Below are 27933 nucleotides of genomic sequence, written 5' to 3' on the forward strand. Positions count from 1 at the left end.
CTACTAAACCTCAGGTAGCAGCTCAAGGAAAATGTACCTGAATGCGTTAAAAGCTGTTATTTCCAAGAATCAAGTTGCTAGCAGTACGGATGACTTGAAGGTGTTATAGAGGCTCTGTCAGGTGTTTACTGGCAAAGGTCTGATGCCCAGAAACATTCCCAAGAACAATGTGTGATGAAATGAGGAAATGCAGGTGCAAATGTGGACTACTGGGAGATCGCAAGCACCGTTTGTTTAGAGCAATGAAAGGCTAGGATGCTTACATCTGCTGCTGCTGCTCTGTGTCGCAATCTCAGAGTGACAGTTTTGGGCCGAGACACGAATAAAATTTTCACTTATCAGGAATTCATCCCAATTTGATGCAGGCAGCGCTCTGGCACTTTGAGTAGTTAAACCCAGTTTAAAATCACGTAGTAGGTGAGTGCACTTAGAGAGCTTTTTCACAAAGCAGTAGTCTAATTACACTCAGACAGGATGAGAGCCCCAAACCCAAGTAGACCTCCTGAGCAAATTGTAGACAGCTGCTTATTGAATCTGCAACACGATGCTTTATATATATGATAAATACACTGGAAGACATCAGACGTCTGGGTTTCAAAGTAATTTATGATGATTTACCGCACATCTGAATTCAATCAACACCCCTGCGGTGATTACTGATTATTACTGAACTTACTTTTAGTTTAAACTCATTAGCACTTATGGCCCCTTTAAAACTCACGACATTTTAGTGTTTGCTCACTAAACCATGAGCCATGAGCATTTTGATGGCTTTTCACTTGATCAAAAAAAAAAAACACTTGAAAAAATATTCTGAATAGAGTCGCACAGTTTTGGTTGAGATAGAGCGTCATAATCAAATTTCAGATGGCAGTTTTCAAATAAGATCCCATCCAATTGATGTTCGATTGAAAGAACTGGTGCCGAAAATTAGCGGCAAAATGACAGGTTGCATGATTAAGAACAGCTTTAAATTCACTTTTGGTTATTGAATGACACAAGCCCGCACAGGCAGCAAAATGCTCCAATGGAAAAATGTAATCATCATATTTACCCAGCACTCTTACATGAATATTCACATCCATATGTCATGTTATTAGCAAACACAGCCACATCCAGCTACAGGCAGCTGACTGGTAAGCTAACTGATGCATTTTGCCAGAAAGTATACATAAATTCACACCTCATATTACTTAATATTTTCTCTAACATGGTCACATGTTTGAGTTTGAAATATGTAATGTCTTTGTGCATGTGTATTTCAGGAGCTCATCACAACCTTATACATTGGCTTTTTGAGCCTGATCTTCTCGTCGTACTTTGTCTACCTGGCAGAGAAAGATGCTGTTGACAGCAGTGGCTCCACTGGTTTTGGGAACTATGCTGATGCCCTGTGGTGGGGAGTGGTAAGCATTTGTATTACTTATAGTGTATGGCCATAAATCATTGTACACACATTTTTGGGACTCCTGCGACAAAAAGGGAAATGATAATGTCAATCGAAAAAATTAACTGTGAAAGCATATATATGGAGAGAGAGAGAGACTGGCGAGCAGTCATGTTGAAACAGAAAGGGGCCATCCCGTTCCCACAAATTTGTTAAGAGTTGGAGCTAAGGGGCTCTCAAAAAACAAAACCTACTTGAGCCAAGCGCACAGACTCATCACTCCAGAGAACACATCTGCACTGCTCTAGATTCCAGTGGTGGTGTGCTTTACATCGCTGCATCCGACACTTAGAAGCTAAGGCTCAGACTAAGGCATGGATGCAGCTGCTCAGCCATGGAAATCCCTCTACGCTTGAAGTTTAGAAGGTCTGTAGTAACTGCCTGCAGAAAGTTGGTGACCTCTATGCACTATGCGCGTTCACTGACCTCGCTCTGTGATTTTACGTGGCCTACCACTTTGTGTCTCAGTTGCTGTTGTTGTTGACTGTGGTAGCAAGGAATTTTCATGACTATGACCATCACGGTACCATCCTGAAAATCACTGAGCTCCTGAGTGCAACCCACTCGCTCACAAATGTTTGTAAAAGAAGTCTCTATTTCCTGCTGCTTGATTTTATACACCTGTGGCCGTGCAAGTGATTGGAACACCTGGATTCAATCATTTAGATGGGTGAGTGAATACTTTTGGCAATATAGTGTATGACACACAAAAAAAGGAAAATTATAATATTCTCTTTGTTGAGTCTTGGGATTTGGCAAGCAGTTGTGATGGTTGAAGAAAGTCTCCAGAAAATGAAAGTATGTTATTGAAATGTTCTCTAAAATGACAGAAACTTGAGCAGAGCTTGCCTGGGGCTCTGAGGAAAATTCTGCTTAGGGGGCCCTCCTAATTTACCCATAAGCCATGCACACTGTGTGAGATTGCCACACAGTCCCACCTGTCAGCACAGTGCAAACAATTTGCTCAATCTGTTCATCTACAATTGAGTATACTTATACAGAAAAGTATGAGATAAACAAACACGATTTCTTTCACACAGTATATTCTTTACAATCTCAAGATGACACATGAGAATGAAATGCTGCATGAATGACTTTTTGCTTTGTTGTTTTTGTTATCATTTCATATGCACAGCTAAGGAGCATTTATATTCTAATACTGAATCAATTGTAATTGTCAGTCATTGGCTTTGCAAAGAGTTTCCTTTTTTACATGATCACTGTCGACTTCAGGGTGCTTTTGTGGAGTGCAATCATACTCCTACATTGTATATTCTGGACTGGCCCTTGCAGAGGCTGCTGCTGTAAAGCATATGTTTCATTTCATGAATGTGCATACGAAGCCATATGGTCACATATGGACACATGTGAAGTGTGAATTGCAGTTTCTAAGCCGTGTTGATTGTTTGTGTTTATCAGCATATATAATTTCACTCTCACTTTAGTCGGGCACAAAGACAAAGAACCCAGCCATGGAAATGGTTAACAAGCAACACACAGTCATACCAAGAGATGCTCTGTCCAGCTATGTTAGTAAGACAGACAGGCTAGAGGGATTTGCACTACAAGCAAGCACATCAACTTAATGTTAAGGTTATTTGCTGACATTTTTCTTTCTTTCTTTCTTTCGTTTTGGAGAAAAACTGGAGAAGCTATGTTATGGAAAATTTCAAGTGCTCTTGGGGGCCCTCTGCTGTCTATGGAGCCCTAAGCAAACACTCAGTGTGCTTCTGACCTGATTCAAGCCAGCTCTGTGTGTGTGTGTGTGTGTGTGTGTGTGTGTGTGTGTGTGTGTGTGTGTGTGCGTGTGCGTGTGTGTGGGGGGGGGGGGACGACGACACCTACCAGTATCACCTGTGAATAAGTATCTTTTCACGGATGCTGATCTGTGTCATGAGTTATCCCAGTTTTAATCATGTTTGGGATTGTGGTATAAAACATAACCAGAGTGTTCACATCCCTGTATGATTCTAACATTATCTCTATGAGTTCTATACTGAGAAACTATAACAGAAGTCATTAATATGAGAATGTCACTGCTTTGCTTTATGATTCACTTTGCCCCATTATATGCTGTAAGGTTCAATATTCAACCCTATGTCAAATTTAGTGATGCAGTTTAGCTGTTTTACAACTGAATGGGATTAAGGACATAAAGTATTCCTTATAATGTCATATATATTATATATAATGTCATAATATTTCCCAAATACAAGAAGATCTGCCAAAGACTTAGATAGACACTCATAAAACTGAATTAGCTAAAATACAGCAGCACTTTAGAACGTTTGTTCGACTCCACAATGTCACTGAAAGATACATAAAAGGCCTGCTGTAGGACATATCTGGGCACGTAGTATTATCTGTCCGGATTATGATTTTTCCCAATGAGGATGAAATTGTAATGTTTGCATAGAACGTAAAGAACGTGTTTACTCATGTCTGATACACAAAGCCGTGTGAGCAAATAATCTGCACGGTTGCAAAAGCAGCAGCCGGCAGGTTATATCAGCACGAGTCAGGCCCCAGTAGAGTGCCCTTCCACAGTCTGTCTAGCTGGTGTTGAGAGCACAGTGACCAGTATTTGTTCAAAGTAAGGTGTGCTTTGGATGTTTAAAATTAATTACAAAATATTTTGTCCTTACCTGAGGTGTCCTGGTGTCCTGGGCAACTGCCCAGCGCCCTTTAACTAGAACAGAAACCCATGTAAAATGTTAGTGAAATTATCCTTAGAAATAACTGTCAAAGTGAAATGATCCAAAACGATTCAATTATGATTGTCTTCTGAATTCTGAGATTTGACATTTCTATCCCGGCACAAATAAGATTTTGCGGAAAACCCTGACTTGTTGTAAGCTGCTTTTTACCAAGTGAAAGGTCAGATATAGACTGTTTTATCTGTACTACTGATGTTACAGTAGGAGTTGTGTGAAGCCCCTTGGGCAAATCCAGTGGGCTGCTAATACAAACAGCAAAACAAATAGTGCAGAAAACACGGGATGAAAATTTATTTTCAGACAATAAGTCACCACCCACTCGGCCTCATGGAAACTTCAGGGACTCTGATATTAAAAAATGCACACACACACACATTCTCACACAAACACATACACAGCAAAGTCAATAACTTGTCTCAGTATGAAATGAAAGTTGTTGTTGTACACATTAGATCCCCTGATTTTTTTTTTTTTTTAATCTGATTTGGGTCTGCTGTCACACACGCTGAGAGTCAGTTTGGGGTATTTCAGCACATGAAGATGTTATTAAGAGTCCAAGAGGTGAAAAGATCAGAGTTGTAGTTGGAGGATTGGGAAATCAAGGGTCTAATGCACTAAAGACTCAAAGCAGAGAAAGTATTTGGTCAAGTAAAGTCAATAGATAATTGTGGGTTCAGCTGTGGATGTGATGATACAGTTTTTAAACTGTTTGCTAGCAGTACTTTCACTGTTTTTTTGCAACCACGCGAGCAAAATGTCTGTACTCTAAAACGACTACTACTGTTTTTGGATCAAGTCAGTGTTGGATACTTTAGAAAGTTAATGATTTTCTGTACAAATCTAATAACCCCTGTCAGTACCAAGTGCAGTTCATTAGCCCAAACTATCAAGTTAATGCTAATGCTAATGCTAAAGTAAGCTCTGAGCACATGCATGAAAATAGATGTGCAATGAGTAACTCGGTCGATTGGAAAGTGTTGCCCTGGTGCCTGTGTGCCTGAGATATCCACTCTAATTGGTAATGTTTAGAGTGTTTAGAGCAGTTTGTAGCCTAAGCGTTTTAGGGTTACTTTACACATTGTTCTTTAAAACTTTAGCAGTGTTAAATATTAGCACTCCAGCCTGTATATGTGTGATAGAAAATAAGGAAAAGCATAATAGGTCCCCTTTACTGATAGGGTAGTGGTTAGAATTAGGGATGCAGTGATAATAAGTCTCCAGGAAGTGCATACAAGTTATAATACTATTCACTGAAATGACTGGAATATGAGCATTGCAGTTTCACAAGAGACATCTGGAGTTCAGCTGTGTTTCCAAAAAATGTATTATTAGCAGCCTAGTTACTGAAGAGCGAGGAAAAGATGGTATCAAATTGGTATTTGAGTCAGCAGATACTCAAGAGTGTGGTATCAGCAACTGCTCTAGCCTATCTGCAGGGACCACGGATGTACTACTGACTTTGATGATCCCCAGATTTTTCAACCAGTGATGATGATATGTAGTAATGGCGGCCGTGTCTCAGGGGACCAGTGGTGTCCTTATGCAAAATATATGAACCCCAAAATCCAGCTGTGTGTCCAATAGAAATAAAGAACATAGAACAAAGCAGTTTGTGATACAATCAAACCAAAACAAGCAAACAACCTTTATTTGTCACATACACAATTATACAGAGTACAACATGCAGTGAAATTCTTGTGTCCGAGCTGCGGACAGGCTGCAGACATAGCCGCGCCATTCCAGGGCTTGGTTTTTAGCATGGGGGGGTCTAGCCAGGACCCTTACTGGATGCCGGATGGGAATCGAACTTGTGACTCCCGCTCCGAAGGTGTGTAGTTCCCATTTAACTTTTCATCTAGTGCCTCAGGTAATTATTTAAGCTGTCCTATACTTTGGTTTATTAAAAACACATACCCTAGCTGTATATTTTGATGAACACTAATTATAAAACGCTACTGTCGTCATTGTCTTGTCTGTGCTTTTTTTTCCTTTAGGTCACAGTGACAACTATTGGCTATGGAGACAAAGTGCCACAAACCTGGATTGGAAAGACTATTGCTTCCTGTTTCTCAGTCTTTGCCATTTCATTCTTTGCCCTGCCTGCAGTAAGTGCAGTGAGAAATTTCCACCTAACCTTATCGTTGAGTTGTGCTGTGAGGATTACAGAACAGCAGTGACTTTGCTGAGAAACATAGTAAATCAGTGAACCCAGTAAAACTAGGTAAAAAATTGGATTAGACAAGTACAGTTTTCCTCATCACTTTTCATATTACCCTTGGTTCAATATTCATAATAAGGTTTATGAAATGTCTCAAATACTTAGAGCCCCAATTATTTACCTTTAGTTCAAGAAATAAAAACGCTTAATCTCCCCATTTAAATCCGCTAATTCCGTGTTTATGAAGGTTAATGGGAAAAAATAAATTATTTTCAACCGAATAGAATCATGAAGTATCTCTCTTTGTTTCTTCCTTCTTTCTCTATCTTTCGGATCGTGCAGCTGTCTGAAAGAGTGTGGTTAAAACTGAATAATGAGAAAAAACTCTGTGCTGTTCTTCACAGGGAATCTTGGGCTCAGGCTTCGCCCTGAAGGTGCAGCAGAAGCAAAGACAAAAACACTTCAACCGACAGATCCCTGCAGCTGCCTGTCTCATTCAGGTATTTGACCAAGAAAATACTCCCAACAGTAGCTCAGTGCAGCCGGGGGATTATGCTGTCTCAGAGCTACAGTCTTATTATGGAGACCATCCTTTCATGTAACCTTTTCTTTCTTTTCTTATATGGCAGACATGTTGGCATGAAATTTGTCCTGTCCAACCGACGTATTGCTATTTTTATGCCCCTCCAGACATCGTGGAGATGTTTTGCGGTGGAGAACTTTGATTCTGCCACATTCAAGATGTTTTTGAGAAAAAGATCAAACATCCCTGCCTCTTCTCTATCCACCCCCAAGCCCAAGAAATCGGTTAGTAATCATTTTATAGATTTCTCTGTAACTGCTTCATACACCCGGTTTCTCGTTTATTAGACACAGGCAAAGTGCAACTAATGTAGTCTGAAGCAACACCCCTGCAATACTGTAAATCCTAAATTCACAAAGGTTTTCATGAAGGTTTATGCAGGCTGTTTTTGTTTTTCAGTTATTATGTGCTCACTGTGAAGGCTGTAGTCTGCTGTGCTGCATTGTGTTGCTTTATACTGCAACTTGTTTCTGATGTTTAGACTGTACTCAATGATGCAAATCTGATATCTGATATTGATGCAAAAATACTGGAAACACCATAGTTCTTATGAGAGAGGTCAGTCTTTTCCAACTAGTAATGTCTAACAAATAATAGTAATAATAGAAAAAAAATAATAGAAACAAACAAACAGAATTATTGTAAATAATTTCATAAATTAATGTCAGATTGGGTTTCAACCCCCTCACTCACTCTCTACTATCAGACAGGCTTAATCAACTAGTTAGATTTAAGAAAATCATCTATTACTGTGGTATAACAGAATCACAAGACTGGACATCAGATTTTAAAAAGATACACATAAAAACAAACAAGAAACGCCTGACAAGGGGGAAAAAAAGTAAGCAAGTAAGACAGCCAGAGGCAATTTAATAATGATATTGATTATTCAGCATCTTTGCAGCCAACCATACATCTACTAATGCATCTGTTTTTAAATGTTGCTTATGTGCAGTCAGTAACAGTGTTTATTTTGGCCCTCTTTTTAGACTCTGATCCTCCTACTGTATTTCCATGTAATTATCATCAACAGAAATGATAAATTATTTAAATGCATGACAGCTCTACACTTTTTAAAACAGAGAGTGGCGGTAGAGAAAGGTAGGCAGATTATCAAGATCATTACATCATGTAATTTGGAGACTGATATGCCTTTATGTTTACGAAGGTTTACTGGCTACTAAATCTAATTCCGTTTGACAGTTGAGACTTTGGCTGCAAAATCACAATGTAACTCCAAATGTTTTTCCCACACGGTTACCCTTTTGTGTCACTCAAGTTGCAGCCAAACACTTCATTGAGCTGTTCGCATTTTCTTGAACAGGTGAAGATGAGGAAGAAGTTGAAGAGCAGTGACAAGGATAATGGTCCAACTTCCCCCACAGTTCCGAGCATCACCTTCGACTCTGTGTTTGACAGCGGAAGGGAGATGAGTTCAGATGTTTACAGCACTGTTGGCACAGGTACTAAAACCTATTGAAAGAGTGAAAAACAGTTTCTAGAAGAAAACAGACTGATGTTTGTTGCAAGTGTGTAGATATATGGAGTGGTGCCTTTTCTTTCCTTCAAATCAGAATTAATACTCACAGCATCACTTAATGAGTAAAGATTTCATTAGCGCTGCTCAGGTGTCAAACCAAAAAGTCTTTCATGATACAGAAAATAGAGAATGTTGAATTTAAACTGCAGATATAAGGCTTTCCACAGCAGGTGAAGAAGACAAAGTCCAAACATTAAAAATAGAAAAGCGCATTGCAGGAATATAACGTGAGGTTGCATTGATGAGTATGAACTGCAAGGGTCCTCTGCTGAACTTGTAAAAATCTGCACAACACACAGTGCTGCTCATTCAATGATGAAGAACTAGAAGTCAAATAAAGAAGGTATTCAAATCAATACTGCATCCTGTCAGTGTCACTTAAGGTTATGTTGTTTGTATTCCAACTACTTTGATAAGTTCACTATAAATCCTTCAAATCAAACCTTTTCTGATAGCTCAGGAGTAGTGCCACCAGCAGGTCAAAGTTTTCCCTTTTCCTTTTCACTGACACTGAATGACTTTTTTACATTATTTTACTTTAATGTATAAATGATAGAAATGTTCCTGTCAGCAGCCTGAATCACGAGCTAGACAGTACAATGAAACACTGTCCTTGCATTAGTATTTAAGAGCCATTTGAAACTACTCAACACATCTAACATTAGTCAAACTGAACTAAATGTATTGTGTATCATGTGGAGCATGCGCACTGCATAGCATTGCACAGACACAATTTAATATGCAATAAGATTGTGGCCAACTTTAGCAATCAGCAGTCACCTTAAACCCTTTAATGTTAACGCTCCCATTCTTGTGGTCAGTGTAGTCACAGATTTTCTCATTCAAGGGACTATGTGGCATTTTAAAACCTACATACAAACAAATCAAAATGTGAGTTCCAAAATATCATATGGCCCACTTTCTAACTTCCTGGTTTACAACATCCTGTCATGGAGAGTGGGGGCTGCAGCCTTTTGGGGCTGAGAATATTTGAGCTATTCTCATCAAAAAACAAGCTGAGGAACTTTTGCTGAAGTAACATATACTCACTAATTCAATATCATCCTTGAAAATGCCTCTTTCATTTTTTTTCCCTGTCAGTTCATTTTCCATGTTCATCCATTTCTCTCAGAGTGTATTCCCTAATGTTGTTCTGCTCACCGAGTAGCCTATTTTATACCTTTTCAAAAGATCATCATTATTACTCCTCTCACTGCTGTATAAAGGACATTAATGGATAGCCTGATCTAGTAGACTGACCAACCAAGACACAGGAGAGGACCATCTGTTTACTTTTTCAAGGAGATAAATATGGATAGTTTTAGCACATCCATAATATATAAACATCTATTTGGATGCTACTCTTTTCAGGCCCTCATTATATAACCTCTTTCTTTAACACAATCTGGTAATGTGAAAAGCTGCTTACATGGGTGACTGCAGCACCACCAACACAACAGTGCCAATGGTTTTGCTTTGCACTCATTTCTCAGTACAAGGGCAGAATTTAATTAAGCACCATTGTACGGTTCTATGCATGTCTGTGCTCTTCACGATCTCTGATGCTACAGGTCTACTGCACATCTTACATTTACAGCATGATGCTTTTAACACGTCCATTTTTTAACTAAGTTGCTACATTGCCATCTGTTGTATGCTTGGGGTGAGGGGATGCAGGCACCGATGCTGGCTCAAGTGCTCAGCTCCTTACAGAGTTGTCAGCTTACACTGAAAGCGTATCCTGTCTTTTGCATTGAACAATTTCATCCCTGCGTTAACCTTGTTGGTTATCTCTGCTGTGTGGGCATTTATTCCTCATAATTCTGTTCACTGGGTATGTGGTTACATAAAATAGATACAAGTCATTATAATTTTGATTGCAAGAGTGGAAAAACTGAAGGAAAGTAATTTTCCATCAGTGTTTTTCAGTTCATAATAAACAGAACTATCAGGTGTATTGCAGATGTGGTGTTTCTTTTTACATTTTAAGTCTTTCTACCCCTTTTTAATTCTCATTGTGCTTCTTCCATTCGACTTAACTGACTACTTCCTTGCTTTTTTCTCTTTGTGTTTTGTCCGTATGCCTGATTTAGCCGGACTCTACACTCTGGGAGGATGTGGTGAGCTGCATGTTAGTGTCCACATCCTGGTCACGTCCTCTGCGCACTCGCTATCCTCCCCTAATGCTTATTTTTAACAACCCATCAAGTCACTTTTTGTCATTGTCAAGTTTTATAACAGCATGCTTTCTTAGTCAGGCACCCATGAGGTAATGAAATGTTGTGTTGTTTTTTAATGACTAATGACTATGAAAAAGGATTCCAAGTGCCACATTCATTTTTCAGGATAATTAAAGTTAATAATTTATGCTTGCGTTTTCCATCATGTATTCTTCAGATCGCCAGCAGTCCTGGACATCTTTGTCCTCTCTTCAGTTCAGCTCACCACCTCCAGGTAACTTCAGAGCTTAATGATGTTTTTATGTTACTTTGTTTGCCTTGAGTATACAGTCTGGCGTTCATATAAAAGGTGCACATGGCCAAAGAGAGGCCACTCATGAGGATTATTGTTTTGGAGCCTTGGGTTTAGTATTCTGACCATCGCCATCTTTATTGCTGCTTGCTTGTTAGATTGGATATTAATTATGACCACCAAAAAAAAAAGATTGTGCACAAAATGGACACCTGAGAAAATACACAGCCTACAGAACAGCCGATTCATGGCACCTTCTTGTCTCTCAAAGTGTCCAGGCCCCTAATAATGCTAATAATGCTAATAATGCTAATGCCTTAACAATTTAAACCCCTCTACAAATGTCATAAGAAGGAAAATTAGCTAGTGAGGTTTTGTGGTCTTACAACTGCTAACCACGTGATGTTAATGGTCCACCATTTTTGATGTGTGACTATGTATGATCAATTCAGTAGGACCTCAGTCTCGATGCCCTAGAGACGGTGCACAATAATCTGGCAAGGGAAAAATATGTATTACCAAATAGATCTTGGAGGTTCCTAGCTGTTGCTAGGTCGCAAAGAAGGTGCCCGTATGTGACTGCTTTGGTCCCTAACTCCAGTTGCCCACAGTTCATAGGAAACATGCCAAGTTGTCTGAGACTGCAAACATTTGCCAACTACTCTTCAAATGGGGATGAAACTATAAAAGTGTGACACAAGTGAGGCACAACTCTTACTTTGAAGGGAAATGCCCTCGATTTCCAGTTTGTGTCGAGTTTGTGTTGCACTTTTATAAGTTTTCTTATAAAAGCGAAGGTTTATAGAAAAAAATTGTATCTTTGATGTAAAAGCTGCAGCAATCTTCAACCACACCAAGGAGGTTTTTGGTGCAGCACCTTCTTTATGACCAACTTCACCTAGTGGCATGAAAGCAGCTTCCAGGAACCATTCATCAACTGGATTACACATTTTTCCCTTGTGGTTCCCTTATGATGGAGGAGGCCAACGGTGTGCATATGATGTCATTTGAGAATCCTCTGTAGAGATTGAAGCCTTTTCCCAGAAGAAAACAAATGCATATTTCTGTTGTAAAGTTAGAAATTTGAACATGGATGTCTATTAAGAACTTTTGAAATTGACTTCAAGTGGTCATTCCAGGAACTGCAGATTTTTGGCACTGGTGTGCTGGCTTCATTTTTCAGTTTTAGTTGCAACAAGTTTTGGTTTCATTATGTGTGATGTTACATACAGTTTGAAGTGTTGTTGCCAAGAGGACTAAGGGTCTGATGTGTTTCGATGATATGCAAAGTAATGTTTGGCATTTCATCTAAAAAGCTGCCCAACAGGGAGTTAAAACATTTTCCTGCATTCTGTTATTGAGAAATATCAGTGTGCTGGTCAGGGCAAGTCTTATCACCAGATGACAACACCAATTAAGATCATTTGATTTACAGTGCATTTCAAGCAGTGCCATTTAACACCTTTTTTTTATTTCACACATCAAAATCATGAACCTGTTGTGTCACACGTCTCTTACTGGTGCAGTTTCAAAACACTCCAGTGGCAGATTTGGATAATTGAGGGGTTACATTTTGTCTTTCTTTTTTTTATTTTTTTTTTTATTAAATTTTACAGTTTTAAGAGACACAAAAAAAGTCTGTTTATCCAAGTTTATGTGGCAAAGAACAGAAAGTGCCACTCTGCTGGCATGTTGCATTTGAGAACATCTACAAAAAAAAAAAAAAAACCCATCTGTGTCTATCCAAACGGAGTTGTTTCCTCTCTTCCCTGTTTTTGCAAGATGACTGTAGCTGTAAATTCAGATCTCTTTTCCCATCTAAATACAGCACTTTTATAATCCTAAACAGAGCTCTGGAGAGTCGAGATCCCAGGTCACATGAGGCCTAATTTTCCCACAGTTCACAAGCCCTCACTAAATCACTAGCGATTCTGAAAGCTACCATAGGAATGTCTTTTTCCCCCCTTTCCACTGTCTTCAGATAATGTTACTTTTCATGCAACTTATGGGCATATTTTTGTTGTTGGTTATATCAGCATACACAACATTAGTGCATTAAGGGAAATTAGAATACATTTAAATGTGTAAGTAAGTGTAAATCGCAAAACCTGTTTGAACAGGATGTACACAATGAAACTTTATCTGCAGTGTCACTACAGACACATATTAATAGCTAAATTCTAATGAGTGTGTGGGTGAACGTGCAGTGAAAAGAAGCCCTGGCCTTTTAGAAGTCCACTCGCCCAGCGCGCTCCGGAGGAACTGCAGCTTTGCAGACGACATGGAGCTGGAGCCAGAGAGAGAGAATGAACTGGCCCCAGCCTCCTCAGTGTCACAGTGAGTTTACCACCATAGGATTCTGTGTTTATGTGTACGTTCGTTTTAATGACCATGACATGGAAGGTTTTTATGCATTTTGTTTTGGGGTTGTTGTTTTTTTCCGCTATTTGTAATTAACCTTTGAAATATGCCAAACCCCAGAGGGCTCGTGTCTCTACTGTGTAATGAGTGTGTATCAGGGAAAAAAAAAAAATCACTTGCATTTGCTGAGGCACTTGCACAGCTAGAGACTGAGAGTGATATGAGGAAATGAGTGTTAAGTAACTGCAGTGCAATGTGAGTGCACAGTAAGTGAAACAAATGGAGCGACAGTTTTGACCCGTGGGACTTCTTTCTAAACGGAGGAGTAATGATGCAGAGTGGGAAATGCATGCAGCAGCGTTGTTGGCAAAGATCACTCTGTGCTCTGCTGACTTCAAAATACGTAACCAGCTGTTCTCATAGAGCAGCGCCACATCAAATCCCATGCTGCATTGTGCCATTATAAGATACTACACTTTGTGTTATCCATGACGAGACAACACCAAAAATATCTGAGAAAAAAAACCCTTGAAGAATGTGTTTCTCTTCACCAGGTTTGTCTTTGATTACACGCTTTGTTACATATTTAACACCAATTTGTCAGTTTTATTTTATTTATAAGACCGGAGAATAGCTCAGTTTAGTCATTGGTACAAATCGTGGTGTATAGATTCTCGCTATGGAATACTTCCCAGGAGTCATATTTCTGCAGCTGCCAGTTCTGACTTTGCAGTGCACTATGTTTTGGCAAATTGATAATAATCGAGGTACTGAGACTTTCAACAAAACTGCCAAACATTTGTCCCAAACAGACGAAAATTACACCCCCAGTTACCCAGAAGACAGAGCTTTTAAAGTCATAATAAAAGAAAAAAAAGTGTGTGAGGCAAAAATGTACAGCTTCATAGACACTTTTTTGAAAATCTTTTTCACATTACATTTTTGTTTATACCAATCACATGAAGCATTTGGAACAGGGGCGATTCTAGGATCAGAGCTTTGGGGATGCTGAGCACCCAGAGAGCTGCCCAGCCAGGCAAGATAAACTTTACTCGTCACGATGAGACTTCTTCCCTGTCTCTGTCAGTCCCTGCATCCTTAAATGTCTCCAGTTGTCCTGAGTTCTCTCTGACTGTCTCCTTGGTGCATTTAAACCCCTGTTCTTCCCTGTCCTCGTCCTCTGTTGTCTTCGTTTCCGTTATCAGTCATCGTAATTTTACCATCTCTGTGCAAGTCTGCAAATTTCTTTATTAAATCATAAGATTGTTAAATTGATCAAGTCTCTCTGTGCCTGGGTCCTCGTCACAAAACATGACATCACTTTGTACATTTTAACACAATTTAATCCCCACATTTGTAAAAGAAAAGCAAAACACTTTTTTTAAAGTCTGTAACAAAACCATCAAACCAGATAAATGTTATTTAAATGCTGCAAACGAAGAATGGATTGGAATAAAAAAAACATTTCAGCATAAAAATGTCGACAGTACAAAAAGCGGAGTTCATGTGTCTTTAGACCTTTCCAAAAAGCCACAAAAAGCACTCGAGGAATGTTCAACAACCATTATTTGCTTGGGTTTCATATTTTTTAAAGCACAAATTTCTATGATGAAGACAGGCTCTGTGGGCTACATTATTGATCACTACTACTAATAAATATAAGGCAGGGGTTTGAAGTTACACAAAGTGTAGATTTCAGCTGTTTTTGGAAGTCTTCTCTCTGAGTTCATTACATACCTCACAGAAGCAGACAGCAGCAGAATGAGTTTTTCCAAAGTTAGAGAATTGCATGTATTATTGCATGTAACCCACCTGTATTTACTTATATGTTATATTATAAATTATTCTCAATGTAGAGACACGGTCAGTCAGAATCCATGTCACCTTTAAAAATTTTATGGATGTTTGCCCCTATTTAAAAAGCCTCCTCATAACTCATAGTGATAACAAAAGCATTGGTTCAATACTGATCGTAAGAGTAACTTTTTGAACTGTCAAAGCATAACAGCTAATAATAATGAATTATTAATATCAACACTTTACCGAGTTCTTTTGATTCCTCAGAGGCATCCGATGGAAGACAAAACACTGCTCAGTAGACCATTCTAACAGAATATATGGCACTAATAGTAATCAAAATGCCTTTGCTGTTTTGCATTAAACAGCACATTTAGGTGCTATTTAAATAGCACTATATATATTAAATAGCACAATCAAGTATCCCCTAACAGCTCCAAAGACATCCTTCTAATCTTGCTAAGGCTTTAATCCGTGGGATTTCATTCCACTTATCAAATTTAGGGTTGCAGGTGGGATTGGAGCCTATCCCAGCTATCATAGGGCAAAAGACAGAGTACACTCTGGACAGGTCACCAGTCCATCTACAGGGCTGCCACAGAGAGAGACAGACAATCATTCATTCTCACAATCATGGCTAATAGGGAATTTAGAAATTTCAATTAACCTAAACCACACGTCTTTGAGAGGATGTACTCAGAAAGAACCTACACATGTATGAGGAGAACATGCAAACTCCACACAGAAACGCTCCAGTCAGCTGGTGGATTTGAATTCTGATGTTGACTTAAAAAACTGCCCAACATGTTGCCTAGTGACTCCAGTGGAGTAAAGATCAAAACTTTTGCATCCGCAACACACATATGCAGACTAAATGATTGATGTACTCAGACCATGATAATGATCAACATTAATAAAGTTCACTGATGGCTGTTACTGCAAAGAAAATGAGAGTGAAAAATATGCTTACTCACTTCCTTCAAGCCCTGTAGAATCTCACTTCTCAACACATCAGATACGTATTCTGAAGCACTGAATATCTGATGTCACCAGGACATTAAAAACTGCATATATAAAATCACCCATTAAATCTGATAAAAGAAATGAAAAAAATTTTTGCTGACTTTCCCCAAACAGGATTTAAAAAATCTTTTTCCTTTGGGTGCTTTAAGCGTCATGTTTGTCTCAATACCACTAATGTAGCTGACTATTTGTTAAGATCTCTGTTGAACATAAAATGATCATAGTGACTTTGGTTTCTACTGAGGAAGCCTAGAATACGTAGTCCAGCACATAATCCCCTTTAAAACTGTACAGAGTTAATTACTAAGCTTGCTAATAGGTAGACTTGGATGCTTTAGACAGAACAAGGCTAAGCTCCTCTTTTTATTCTCTGTGCTACGTAAAACAAACTGTCTCTTAATTCCAGTCTTAGATCTCCTCTTTTTAAGTTTAATAAGCTCCATTTCCAAAATATTTAACCATTTCTTTAAGGATTATAACCTTACAGATTCCTAGGATGTTCACATCACAGTGTTCATTAATTGTAGATGAAAATATTAAAGAAACATCTTTGATATTCAAATGCTTCCTTTTTTTCTGAAGAAGTCACAATTTGCCATTAGAGCTAAAATAAATTTGTCTCACTGCCTGGCTTCTGCTTATATCACTACCACATAATCCTTTTATGATGCAAAATGGATTCTATAATAGTTCAGGAGCACATTATTGACGTGTCATAGTGCTAATTTGACAAAATGTTATGAAAGCTGTATGTGAAAATCAGCCCATTGCATTGCCTCTGAAAAGTCCATTATGAGACTCTCACTTACCTTGTTATACACCGGACTTGACAAAGAACTCGCTGCGCTCCCACCTCACATACTCGCTCACTGCTTTTCCAGCGTAATGAGCCTGTTAAGTAATACCTATTTAATAATTCCCACAACATAATAATGGAGGCTAAATGCCCGACAATCACTCTAAGCTTTGTGCTAATGATTTTTCGAGAAATGTGCAGACCTTGAAAATTACCCGCCTTTGTTCTTTCTGTAACTCACCTTCATCACATTCAAAGGAAGACAAGTAATAGAGGAGCGGCTTTTGATGTAGATGGAGCAGTAATAATGAAACTTAATATTTTTGCCTATACTGATAAGAGTTCAGGTATGAAGGTTAATGTCTGCCAGTTTTTTCATAGTTTCACACGTTCATTTAATTCAGTGAAAGAAGGGGTGTAAACAAGTGTAACAGGTTGAAGGCGACCAACCTTGATGCAAATGTGTTTTTCACAGACTCACAGAGTCTCACCGAAAAGCCATCCGGGTGATCCAGAGAATGCGTTATTTTGTGGCCAAGAGAAATTTCCAGGTAATTATTACAATTTTTTTAATAGCAAAAAAGAATAATAATCACACATTGGGAAATAATTGATGTTTATGTGCTCTACTTAAAATTGCGTAACCTATCTGCATACTCTGAACACCTGCTAACAGCAGTATTTATTCATTTCTAACATTTCAGTAGTTATTAACTAAGTACTGTACTGTTATTTACTGTCACACTGTCACTGTGCAAACGTCAAACGCAACAACAGAGATTGGGGAGCAACGATAATACACTTTGCTCCAGGGTCACAGCAAGCAGTGGTTCAGCTGAGGTTGCAAATGAGCAGTTCAGATCAGCAGCATCATTATAGTAATAGGTTTTTGAATTGGATGTGGAAAAAAGATGAGTACATCTGGATATGAGTCCTATACTGTATGTTTTTTTTTCTTTTAGATGATGTTACTCGTTGTCACATTAGTAACGCTTTTATGACTTCTCTAATTCTAATCAAAGGCTCAAGCCATGAAACGCTAGCTGTGCTTTTAGTCTGTTTCAGTTGTAAGTTAATGTGTTTATTTCAAGTATAAAAAAAATTAATTCCACTTCACTTTATGTCCAGCTAACCTCTGTTCAGTGGGGTTTTTTTTGTACAGGCTTTGTTCTTTATCAGCCAGTCACAATAACATTTCCATGATATTAAATTAATAAAAATGACTGTGTATACAGGATTTACTTTATATCTGGTTTCTAAACCTCACCAAACATTTGTGGAAGAGAAGGAGCACTCTCTTTCTGTTCTAAACTTTTACATTTCGGGCATAATTTAAAAAAAAATCTTCTGGGCCTTACCAGATCTTTAGTGATTCAAATATAACTTCAGGGGGGAAAAGTGTGACATACCACACTTTATGATTATTTATTTAACAAAGAAGCTAAGTATACCTCATGATTCAGTACGCTGTAGAACCACCTTCAGCAGCAATAACTTGAAGTAATTGTTTTCTACACGACTTTATCAGTCTCTCATGTCATTGTGGGGGAACTTTTGCAGGCATTCATTCATGCACAGCTCTCTTAAGGCCCTCTTTTTTTCTCTGCAATTTCTCTGAGCATTGCACAGCCTGACCTTGGAGTGAATTTGCTGACATGTCCATTCATAGTAACTCTAGAAATTATTTTGTATGTTGTCCATGTGTGAATAATCTTTCTCCCTGTGGAACGATGGACTTAAAATTGTTTAAAAGTGACCTTGTAATACTTCCCAGATTAATGAGCAGCAACAATTACTTAGCTAAGATAAGATCGTTGCTATTGTCTTTCCTCACTGGCTTTGTATTAACACACTGCTGAATGCTCCAGGGCAGTAAACTGCCAAAACTTCTGCTCTTGCAGAACTCATCAAATTTGCTGATGAGCAATAAGACTAGTGCACTAATGTCACCCTTTTTGTTTCTATGAAAGCAGTAAGTGTGTACTTAGATTTTCACACACTGTCTCCTGAATTTTGGCTTAGTTTTTGTTAAAGAAATAATACCAAACTGTAATATGTCATGTGTTGTTGTTCACCTGAGACTTGACTTAACTAATTTATTATTTCTATGCCATGAGTAAAACCTTTCTTCTTTTACATAAGTTTCTTTGACAGGATCATTTTCTAAAGAATATCCAGTTTCTGGCATGTAAAGACATTCGTAAGGGTTTGATCCTGACAAGACATTTGTAATAAAAAGAGATGACGTTTTGATTAAACAATCTGAAACTCTCTGTTGTAGCAAGCTCGTAAACCGTATGATGTGCGAGATGTGATTGAACAGTACTCCCAGGGTCACCTCAATCTCATGGTGCGCATCAAGGAGCTTCAGAGACGGTAAATGGTTTAAATAAGATGAGCTTCATGTGAATTATATCCCCTGAGTACAGCATGGATATATGTGTACAATACTGTCAAAGGCAAAGAGATAAATTTAAAAAAAATGAATGGAGGAGATCTAGGAAGATGAAAGGGGAAGTAGAGAGAGTGTGTAAATATTCCTCTAACTTAAGGCTCCCATTGTTTCCCCCAGACTGGACCAGTCTTTAGGGAAGATAACTTTGTTCCAGACAGGTTCAGGTAATGAATCACTCCACTGACTTCTCCAAATACATTACAGCAGCTATGGTACAAACCACAGACCTAATCCTTCTGTCTTGTTATTTACTTGACTGTTGTCTGCCTCTGAAGACCGAGCCAAAGACAAAGGCAACAACTCTATCGGATCCAGACTCAACAGGATGGAGGACAAGGTGGGATTTGTGCAACCTCAGTGGAAAAATACAGCAACACTCACCAGCCTTGTAGAGTTTGAGATTCTTTCTTTTCTTTGTACAAGAGAAAAGTCAAATATTTAATTCCGTCTCCATTTATCTTGCACTATAATTTGAGCTTTTATTGCAGTTCACAAGGGTTATCCCAAGAGGATGTTTACAATGACAATTTACAATTCAGTGAACCCATGAAAATAAACTGCATTTGGGAATTTTCTGGGTAATGCAACAAGAGCTGCCTTTGTTTACTGTAATGTAACATGAGCCACTATGCATGTGTGCACATGTGGCCTCGTTTTTGTTGATTCAAATATAAAACTTTAAGAGCCTGTTCCAGTTCTGTGGCATAAAAAGAGGAACTGTTTGCTTTCATGTATTTCAAAGATGCATCAAAAAAAAGAAAAGAAAAGGGAACACAATGTGCAATTCCCTCCCTGAGTTTTTATATACATCTGTGATTTTTTTTTTCTCTTTGTTATTTGTGATTGGATTAAAAAAAGATCAAACTGCGTCTAAAGTTTTTAAAGATCTCCAAAAGTTGATTCTGTTCATCTGGACGTAGTGTTTTCTGGGAGAAACGTTTCGTCACTCATCCAAGTGACTTCTTCAGTCTCAGCTGACTGCAGGTTTCCCCAATCTCATGAGGTCAAGTTGACTACACAGCCCATTGTTCCTTCAGTGGGCTGGTTTCAGTCATTATGCAAATGTACTGTTCATAAGATTGGGGAAACCTGCAGTCAGCTGAGACTGAAGAAGTCACTTGGATGAGTGACGAAACGTTTCTCCCAGAAAACGCTACGTCCAGATGAACAGAATCAACTTTTGGAGATTTATTTTCCTGGATGATTGAGAATGCATCAAGAAGTTTTTAAAGAATTTTCATCTCATAATCCTGTAGTAAACATCACTTTAGTTTCTGTTCTTGAAGTGTAATTCTGTATCACAGAACCATAACTGACCATGAAAACTACAATCATTAAAATAATTGGCCCAAACTAAAAATGCTGTTTGTGCCACACGGGTTAATTAAAACTGTATGAACAATGTAACTGTAGCTCCTTCCTTTAACAAGTAAGCAAACCTAATTTAATTTTAATTACTAAGAGGCACTGTTGGTGTCATAGCTGTCACTTAAATGAATATTTGATTGAACTCTTACAGATAACACACATGGACCAGACTTTGAATCGCATTGTGGAGTCCCTCGCATATCTGCTGGAACAGAAGGATGCTGGTGGCGACGGTGGGGGCGGGTCAAGGCTCGGACCGACCTGTAATGTCCTCCCCAGCCAGGACAGCCTGCCAAGCTATGACCAGCTATCTTCACCCTCTTTGTGTGCCTCCTCCAACACCGCCAGCACAGTGGTCTGCCCCAACCCGCCCCCGAGCACCACTGGCAGTCAGGATGAGAGCTGATGAAACCAATAAGCAAACACCAAGTTTTTCTTCTTTTAGTATAATATAAGATATTTAGGATGACTGTCCCAGCAGACCACGGGGAATATGGACATCTGTGAGAGAAAAACAATAATTCAACACTGCAATATCTCTTAACAGTTACATTGCTATTAGATTTTTGTAATTGCCAGGTTTGAGTATTGTAAACATTTATTTAGGTTAATGCCAAAAACCCTGCAACTTCAACCTCCATTCTTCCTGTTTAGCATATGCATATGTTGAAATTATAATAATTTGCAGTAACTTTATTACTCTTAGGGGCCTTACATTTCTATATATCACTTGAAAATCCCAAATGAAATACTGTTTTCACAGTTTTCCACTGTTTCACTTCGTTGTTAATGTGAAGATTTCCTTTCTCTTTTGACAATAAAATAATGCAGTAATCATAATCATGCCTGTGTGATGTGAAGCAAATAACTTTCAATGGTTCATGTTTTTATGAACCAATCCTGTTACAGTCTGAGTTACTTTTTTTCTCAAGCATTATCCTGCAATAGCATATGATTTATTTCAGTAAATCGTTCGATTAGGTAGAGGATCAACAGGGGGTTCTCACCCCCTTGGGGGACACCCCCCTAGGACTTAAATATGGGGCTCTCCACCCTTTGACCTTATAACTGAAGAAGCTTCTCGAATGAGAGTTGAAACGTCTTCAAGCAACTTGAAGAAGTCCAGACGCTTTTCTTAACAAGCTCTTTAGACTATGTCAGTAGTCCCTCTTCCCCCCAGTGGATGGTAATGGTACTTCAGGTGGGCTGTTGTTGAAAGTGAATTTGTATGCTATGATATATGATTACTTTTCTGGCTAATTTCTGATCCTGAATTTGCCTTATATATCCATAATAATGTGGGGGGAAACGTATGTAGAAAGAAAGGGGCTATGACGTGTCATAAGCAATGAGTTAAATTGCAACTAAGGAAAAACATGACCTTTGGCTTATATTATGACCAAAGCTCTAATGAGAGGTTTGGGTGAGCCACAGAAAACATCCAGGTTTCTGAACTGATCATGGGAGTCTTAAATTTAGGAAGTGCTGATTTACATTGTAGCTGACCTTTTTACAGACTTTTTAATCTGCATTTGTTTTTTAATCAGTAAAAGCTTAAGGTGCATATATTGCTTTAGAATCAATTATTATATTGTTTTAATTACTATATTGATTACTGAAATTTCAAAGTAAGGTCGAATTATTGAGAAAGAAAAATGCAAATAAACTTCCCAAATCTGGAATAAATAAAATATCTTAAAGTCATCACTACCAAGCCTTCTTTGAAATAACACATTAAACTGCATTCATCTTTGAGATTGTTCTTATACATTAACAGGTTTTACTTGAATAAATGCCATTATTTACTATACAGTTTCAGTTACTATTTGTTTTTTAGCACAACTTTTCCGTAGCAATAAAAGATTGAACTAATTATTACTGAGTGTCTACGTATTGAGTCTGCTGGCCTCGAGGAATCTCTCACTAAAACCAGTGAGATAAATATTTGAGTTACAGAAAGACATTTTTCTTTTGTAATAGGTATTTTGAAGGAAAAGCAAACAAAAAAAGCCAGTATTTCACACTAAAAATGAAAGCAAATAATCCAACTAAGAGTCCTTGTCTTGAATGTCTGGAGCACCGTTCAAGTCACTGCTTCCACAAGTATTTTGCATCACTCATGTTTTAACACAATGAGGTGGAGCTGTGTGTCGTGTCCTCGCCAGCTTATTGAAACAGTCAAAAGCATGGCTAATACCATGCTCTTTAGACAGCTGACCTTTGAGCGGCAGATGGTGACCTTTTCCCTGCTGACCATCCGTGGGGTGTCCAGGCATTCCTTCATACAAGTACCCATGTGGAGAAAGGGCCCAAATGACCATCTGCCTCTGGTGTGGAAAACAATGGGCTGCACCCTCCTAAAGTGTGCTGAGGGTGCTTGGCCTTTGTGGCGATCAGGAAGAGGGTGAGGGGAGAGTTTCATTACAGGGAGGGCATGGATTGTTTGGGATATTGGAGTAATCTGCGTTATAAACAATCAAACAATACAGAAAGTCATTATGTCCTAAAGCTACAATGAACTGATTTTTTTTATGTTTCTTTAGCATCTGCTTAGGTGAGGCAATTTGTAAGGCACATTTCATACAGAAAGAAAAAAGAAATAAAACACTAACATGCTAATTTAGCCAGCAGTTTGCTTCGCATCAAAGGGTATAATTTCTTCAGATTGTATTTGTTGAGTGATCAAACACAAGTGGAAGTCCTAATGTGTGTCTTTCCTGCAATTTCTTCTACTTTGGACAATTTAATTAAATCCCAATCAGAAGAAACCACCGTTTCCAAAACAAAGCAGTACTCTTTGCAGGATGCTTTTTGTTTTTTCTTTGTTTGCTTTTTAATCAACCTATGGGTCATTATGAAGGAACATTTCTTATTCTCTCAGCAAAATCACTCTAGAATTGCATGAAACAATCATTGCAGGCTTGTTAGTGACAGTTAAATTCACAGAAAATGTACTGATGCTTGTAATGCTTCTCTTTCAGGGAATGTAATTACTGCTGGAGTTGGAAACCTGGGAATCCTCTAACCTATGGGAACCTATGGACCCATGGGACAGTTTGATATTGATTTTTGACACGTTTATTTGAAAAATAAATCCACTGGAACAAAGTGAATGATCATTTGTCTCCAATTCAGAAATAACACAGTTAGCAACGTCACCGAGCCTTTTAAAAGTGTTATTGTCTTTCTTTTTTCTTGCTTGTGTAGCAAGTATGAACAGGAGGTCTTTGGGAAAGTGACATTTGAGCAATCGTAAGGCAAAGTAAGAATAAGCATAAGTGATATTGCTTCAGGCACTTGTCAAGGATGATAGCAACTTTGACTATGAACAGGGACTAAGTGAAAATAGAAAAGCTGAGGGAAGACCTGGGGGTGGGGGGGTCGAGGAGTGCCAAAGGCTGATTTGTAGGTGAAATAGATGGCACGCTCTGCTTTGTTGCTATTATCCTGCTCTCAGGCCAGATGGCCTCTTGAAGTTCTTTAGAGCTGAAAGCCCAACACTGCAGGAGTGCACATACTTATGCGGGATTTGGCTTTTCTAATGGGCTAATTTGGCAATTACAGTTTATATTAATGGATATAATTTAAAGCCTGACGGCACATTTCTTACAATTGTGATTATGAAATATCTCATAATAGAACCCAGAAAATGCAATTACTCTGAAACAATTTTCTTCTTTGAATTGCTAAACTTACAACCCGAATAGTTTTTCTTCTTCTATGACTTCAGAGAGAGAGAGAAAGAGAGAGACTTATTAACCTACTCATCTGTGTCTGCTGCAAAGACAGCAAAAAAAACACTAAAGATGTACTCTCTCATAAGACTGCAGTCATATTGAAAAACCAATCATTTAGAAATCTGTTCACCAAAGGGCACGGCTATAAATAGATGAACATTTTAGTGTAAGAAAAAGCAGTCTCGGTGTCTTGCATATAAAGACAAGACTGACAACACGTTTGACAGCCGGAGGATAAAAAGATTCAGCTCTATTCAGTGTCAGCAAACTGTCACAGTACAAAATGTGGTGCACATTGTTTTGGATATTACCAATCTGTAGTTTTAACACTGTGTATTGTTGATGTGCTGCAGTTCTCAATTTATGTCTTAGACAAGTATAGATCTGTAAAGTATTGACTGGCAATCATGCATGAGCTTCTGAATGGCTATGTCTGATTTTATCAGAGTTTTTAGAGATAAAATTCACATTAAAAAGGTTTGATATAGGAGATGAAAATGAAACTATCACAAATTTGTTACTTTACACGAAAAGTTTCCTGGTGTTAAAAAAAAGTCAACAGGCATAAAATGTAATGATCAATAATCACAGTTTATTAAAACTGTAATATGCACAGAAATGTGCTACATATTCATTTTATATAACAATAATGACCTAACAAAATAGTGCTTTTTTAGAACAAGTTACATTAGCAGCACGAGTGTATAACAGATTTTTTTTTTAAATGCCAGTGAAGAACATTCATAACATCCATAAATAGAATAAATATTCTAATAAGAGATGTAATCTCAAAAAAAAAAACCCAAAAACTGCTAAAGAAAAAAAGAATAAATAAAATCCACCAACATACAATAAAATAAAATAAAATAATTTGTTGTGGGGATCAAGTCCATGAAAACATAAATAGTCATTTTCAGCTGCATGTTCATCTTAAAGTCTTGCGCAGAGCTGCTTCATTAGAACCGACGTGAAAATGATTCGGGATGCTCTTGGTTGTTGTTGTCCTCCTTCTCTTTGCGAAATAATCTGAAAATCGGAGAGAGAGATTGGTCAATATTTTTGGCATTACATTTGTCGATAAGCCAACAAACAAAAGCTAACGGGACTCGTTTTCCTGTACCTGTGATCCGAGCATTGTCTTTGAGACTGGCTGCCGGTTTGGAGAGCGCCCTCTTCCTCCTGTGGAGCGTCTCTTCAGTGGGACTCTTGCGCTTGTTGGTGATGTTGGAGCAGTTCTCCTGGTCGGTCCCTGCGCCTTCTTCGCCGTCGCTCGGCCTGTCCCCACCTGAACCGTGGGCAGCGTCCTTCGGCCGTGCGGGATCCTGATGGAAAGCCGCAGTGCAGACTACAGGTACTTCCTCCCACTGAAACCGGCCAGGCAGCGGGGTTTCACACTCGAAGTTAAAATTCCAGCGCCGGCTGTCCTCCTCAATGATCGCCTTAAGCTTCAGCTTCAAGTCCCGGCGCAGCTGGCTGTGGTCCACCGGGCCAAACAAGCTCCTGCAAACAGACTCCCTGCGCCTGGTGGGCTCCATCCTTCAAATTGTTAAGTTTTTTGGTGGCGATGGTGGTGGTGCACTCTGCTCTGCTCGATACTTGACTGCAGGCTGATTTAAAGGCTGCAGGGCGCAAAAGTTTTTTGTTTGTACACAATGACAAGAGACTTCTGATTGGCTGCAGCTGTTGGAGAGGGACAGCTGTGGTGTGGGGGTTGCTGGTGGTGGTGGTGATCCAATCATTGTGTGATGAACTCAGCTGAAACACTGGATAAAAGCTCCTGATTGTGTTTGTTAGTCTGTCCTGTCTAGTGGTCACAGAAGAATTTCTTCTTACCACCTCCTGACCCAGTATGAACCTTCCAGATCCCTCAGGTCATCTGGATCCGGTCTTTTATCAGTTCCCAGAGTCAGAACCAGACACGGAGAAGCTGCATTCAGCTTTTATGCTCCTTATATCTGGAACAAACTCCCAGAAAGCCTCCGATCAGCTGAAACACTCAGTTTATTTAAATCCAGGTTGAAGACTCACCTGTTCTCAGCTGCATTTAAATAAAGCACCAAATCCACACTTAAGCTTAAATTTCAAAACTTACATTTTAACTACTGATTTTATCTACTGTTCTGATTTTATCTGTTTTGATTTTATATACTGTTTTGTTTGTTTGTTTGTTTGTTTGTTAATTAGTTTGTTTGTTTGTTTGTTTGTTTGCTTGTTTTAATCAATTTTAAATCATGCTTTTTATTTGTTTTTGTTTCTAATGTCTCTGTAAAGCACTTTGAATCACCTTGTTGTTGAATTGTGCTATACAAATAAACTTGCCTTGCCTTCTTACTCAGCATAATCCAGTTCAGTTATATTTTATTTATTTGGAATCACAACAAAAGTTACCTCAATGCACTTTAAATTTTAAGGTAAAGACCTGACAATAAAACAGAGAAAAGCCCAACCATCAGATGACCCGCCTATGAAAAAGCACTTGGTGACAGGAAAAACTCCCTTTTAACAGCAAGAAACCTGCAGCAGATCCAGGCTCAGGAAACCGAGTGTATAACAAATTTATAATAACACTGCCTCAGTGAGATTTACCTGTATATATACATGTGACATAACATTTTTAAAAATTAATAATAACTAGTGATTAAATGCAAACTGGTGTATAAACACATAGAGACTGAAGAAAAACACTCAGTGAATCATGGGAAGTCTCCAGCAGCCTACACCTATTTTAGTGTAACTAAGAGAGATTGAGGATCACCTTAGCCAGTCTGATCTATAAGCTTTATAAAATAAATATTAAAAATTAAAAGAAGAAAAGCTTAGAGCTTAATCTTAAAAGTAGAGAGGGTGTCTGTCTCCCAAATCCAAACTGGGAGCTGGCTCCAATGAGGTGGGGCAAGCTGAAGTCTCTGCCTCAAGTTCTACTTTTAAATACCCTAGGATGCCCCAGCATGAATGCACACAAGCACATTTATAACCCATGCATGGCTGCAAACCGTCAAGAGGTACAAACCAACACTAAATTGTTTGCAAGTATTTCTGTTTATAAAATGTTTTTGTTTGTCACACCAGATGGCAAAATGCAGTTCAGTCCCCACGAGCTGTGATTAAGTGGTCTGTGAAGGCAAGTTGGGAGACTAGCTTGAAGGAGATTTGAAATTTAAATGAGTTACGGTTTTGCTTTTTTGCAGGCACAACAATACTCTATTCTAAGACTGAATGTAAAAAGATGGCGGTAGCCACATGTTTGGTGACAAGGAGCACACAATAAAACAATAAAACACTCAGCCTCAAGCTGAGTGTTTTATTGTCGGTATCTTGATGTCTTGAAAGCAGAACTGATGAGTTGGGGGTTGATCTGACAGTGAAACCTCATGTTGGTATTACTTGTTAGTAACAAGCTTGGCCTACCGTGAATTACACCCTGCCATCATCCGTCAAAAAAAGAGAACATTATCTTGTTATTTCTTTAGCTGACATTG

General features: G+C 38.6%; 2 protein-coding genes across 2 annotated transcripts in view; one reads left to right on the forward strand and one right to left on the reverse strand.

Moving 5' to 3' along the window:
• The window catches only part of kcnq1.1 (potassium voltage-gated channel, KQT-like subfamily, member 1.1), a 44070-nt gene extending 22513 nt beyond the window's left edge, over positions 1–21557 (forward strand). The window contains exons 6-17 of the mRNA XM_006793786.3: positions 1266–1406; positions 6159–6269; positions 6727–6822; positions 7013–7129; positions 8230–8368; positions 10843–10899; positions 13125–13254; positions 17370–17445; positions 19176–19270; positions 19467–19513; positions 19625–19686; positions 20869–21557. Of these exons, the coding sequence (XP_006793849.1) occupies positions 1266–1406; positions 6159–6269; positions 6727–6822; positions 7013–7129; positions 8230–8368; positions 10843–10899; positions 13125–13254; positions 17370–17445; positions 19176–19270; positions 19467–19513; positions 19625–19686; positions 20869–21123 (1326 nt within the window). The 3' untranslated portion in view covers positions 21124–21557. The remainder of the gene's footprint in view (positions 1–1265; positions 1407–6158; positions 6270–6726; positions 6823–7012; positions 7130–8229; positions 8369–10842; positions 10900–13124; positions 13255–17369; positions 17446–19175; positions 19271–19466; positions 19514–19624; positions 19687–20868) is intronic.
• A 3803-nt stretch (positions 21558–25360) lies between these two features.
• Positions 25361–26033, reverse strand: cdkn1ca (cyclin dependent kinase inhibitor 1Ca). The gene is made up of 2 exons (XM_006793785.3): positions 25575–26033; positions 25361–25480 (listed from the first exon to the last, which is right to left on the reverse strand). The coding sequence occupies exons 1-2, from the start codon at positions 25987–25989 to the stop codon at positions 25380–25382; spliced, it is 516 nt and encodes a 171-aa protein (XP_006793848.2). The 5' UTR covers positions 25990–26033; the 3' UTR covers positions 25361–25379.
• Between the last annotated feature and the right edge of the window lie 1900 nt (positions 26034–27933).

The sequence above is a fragment of the Neolamprologus brichardi genome, chromosome 1, assembly GCF_056152115.1.
Source record: "Neolamprologus brichardi isolate AB-2024 chromosome 1, ASM5615211v1, whole genome shotgun sequence".
In the NCBI taxonomy this organism is placed as follows: Eukaryota; Metazoa; Chordata; class Actinopteri; order Cichliformes; family Cichlidae; genus Neolamprologus; species Neolamprologus brichardi.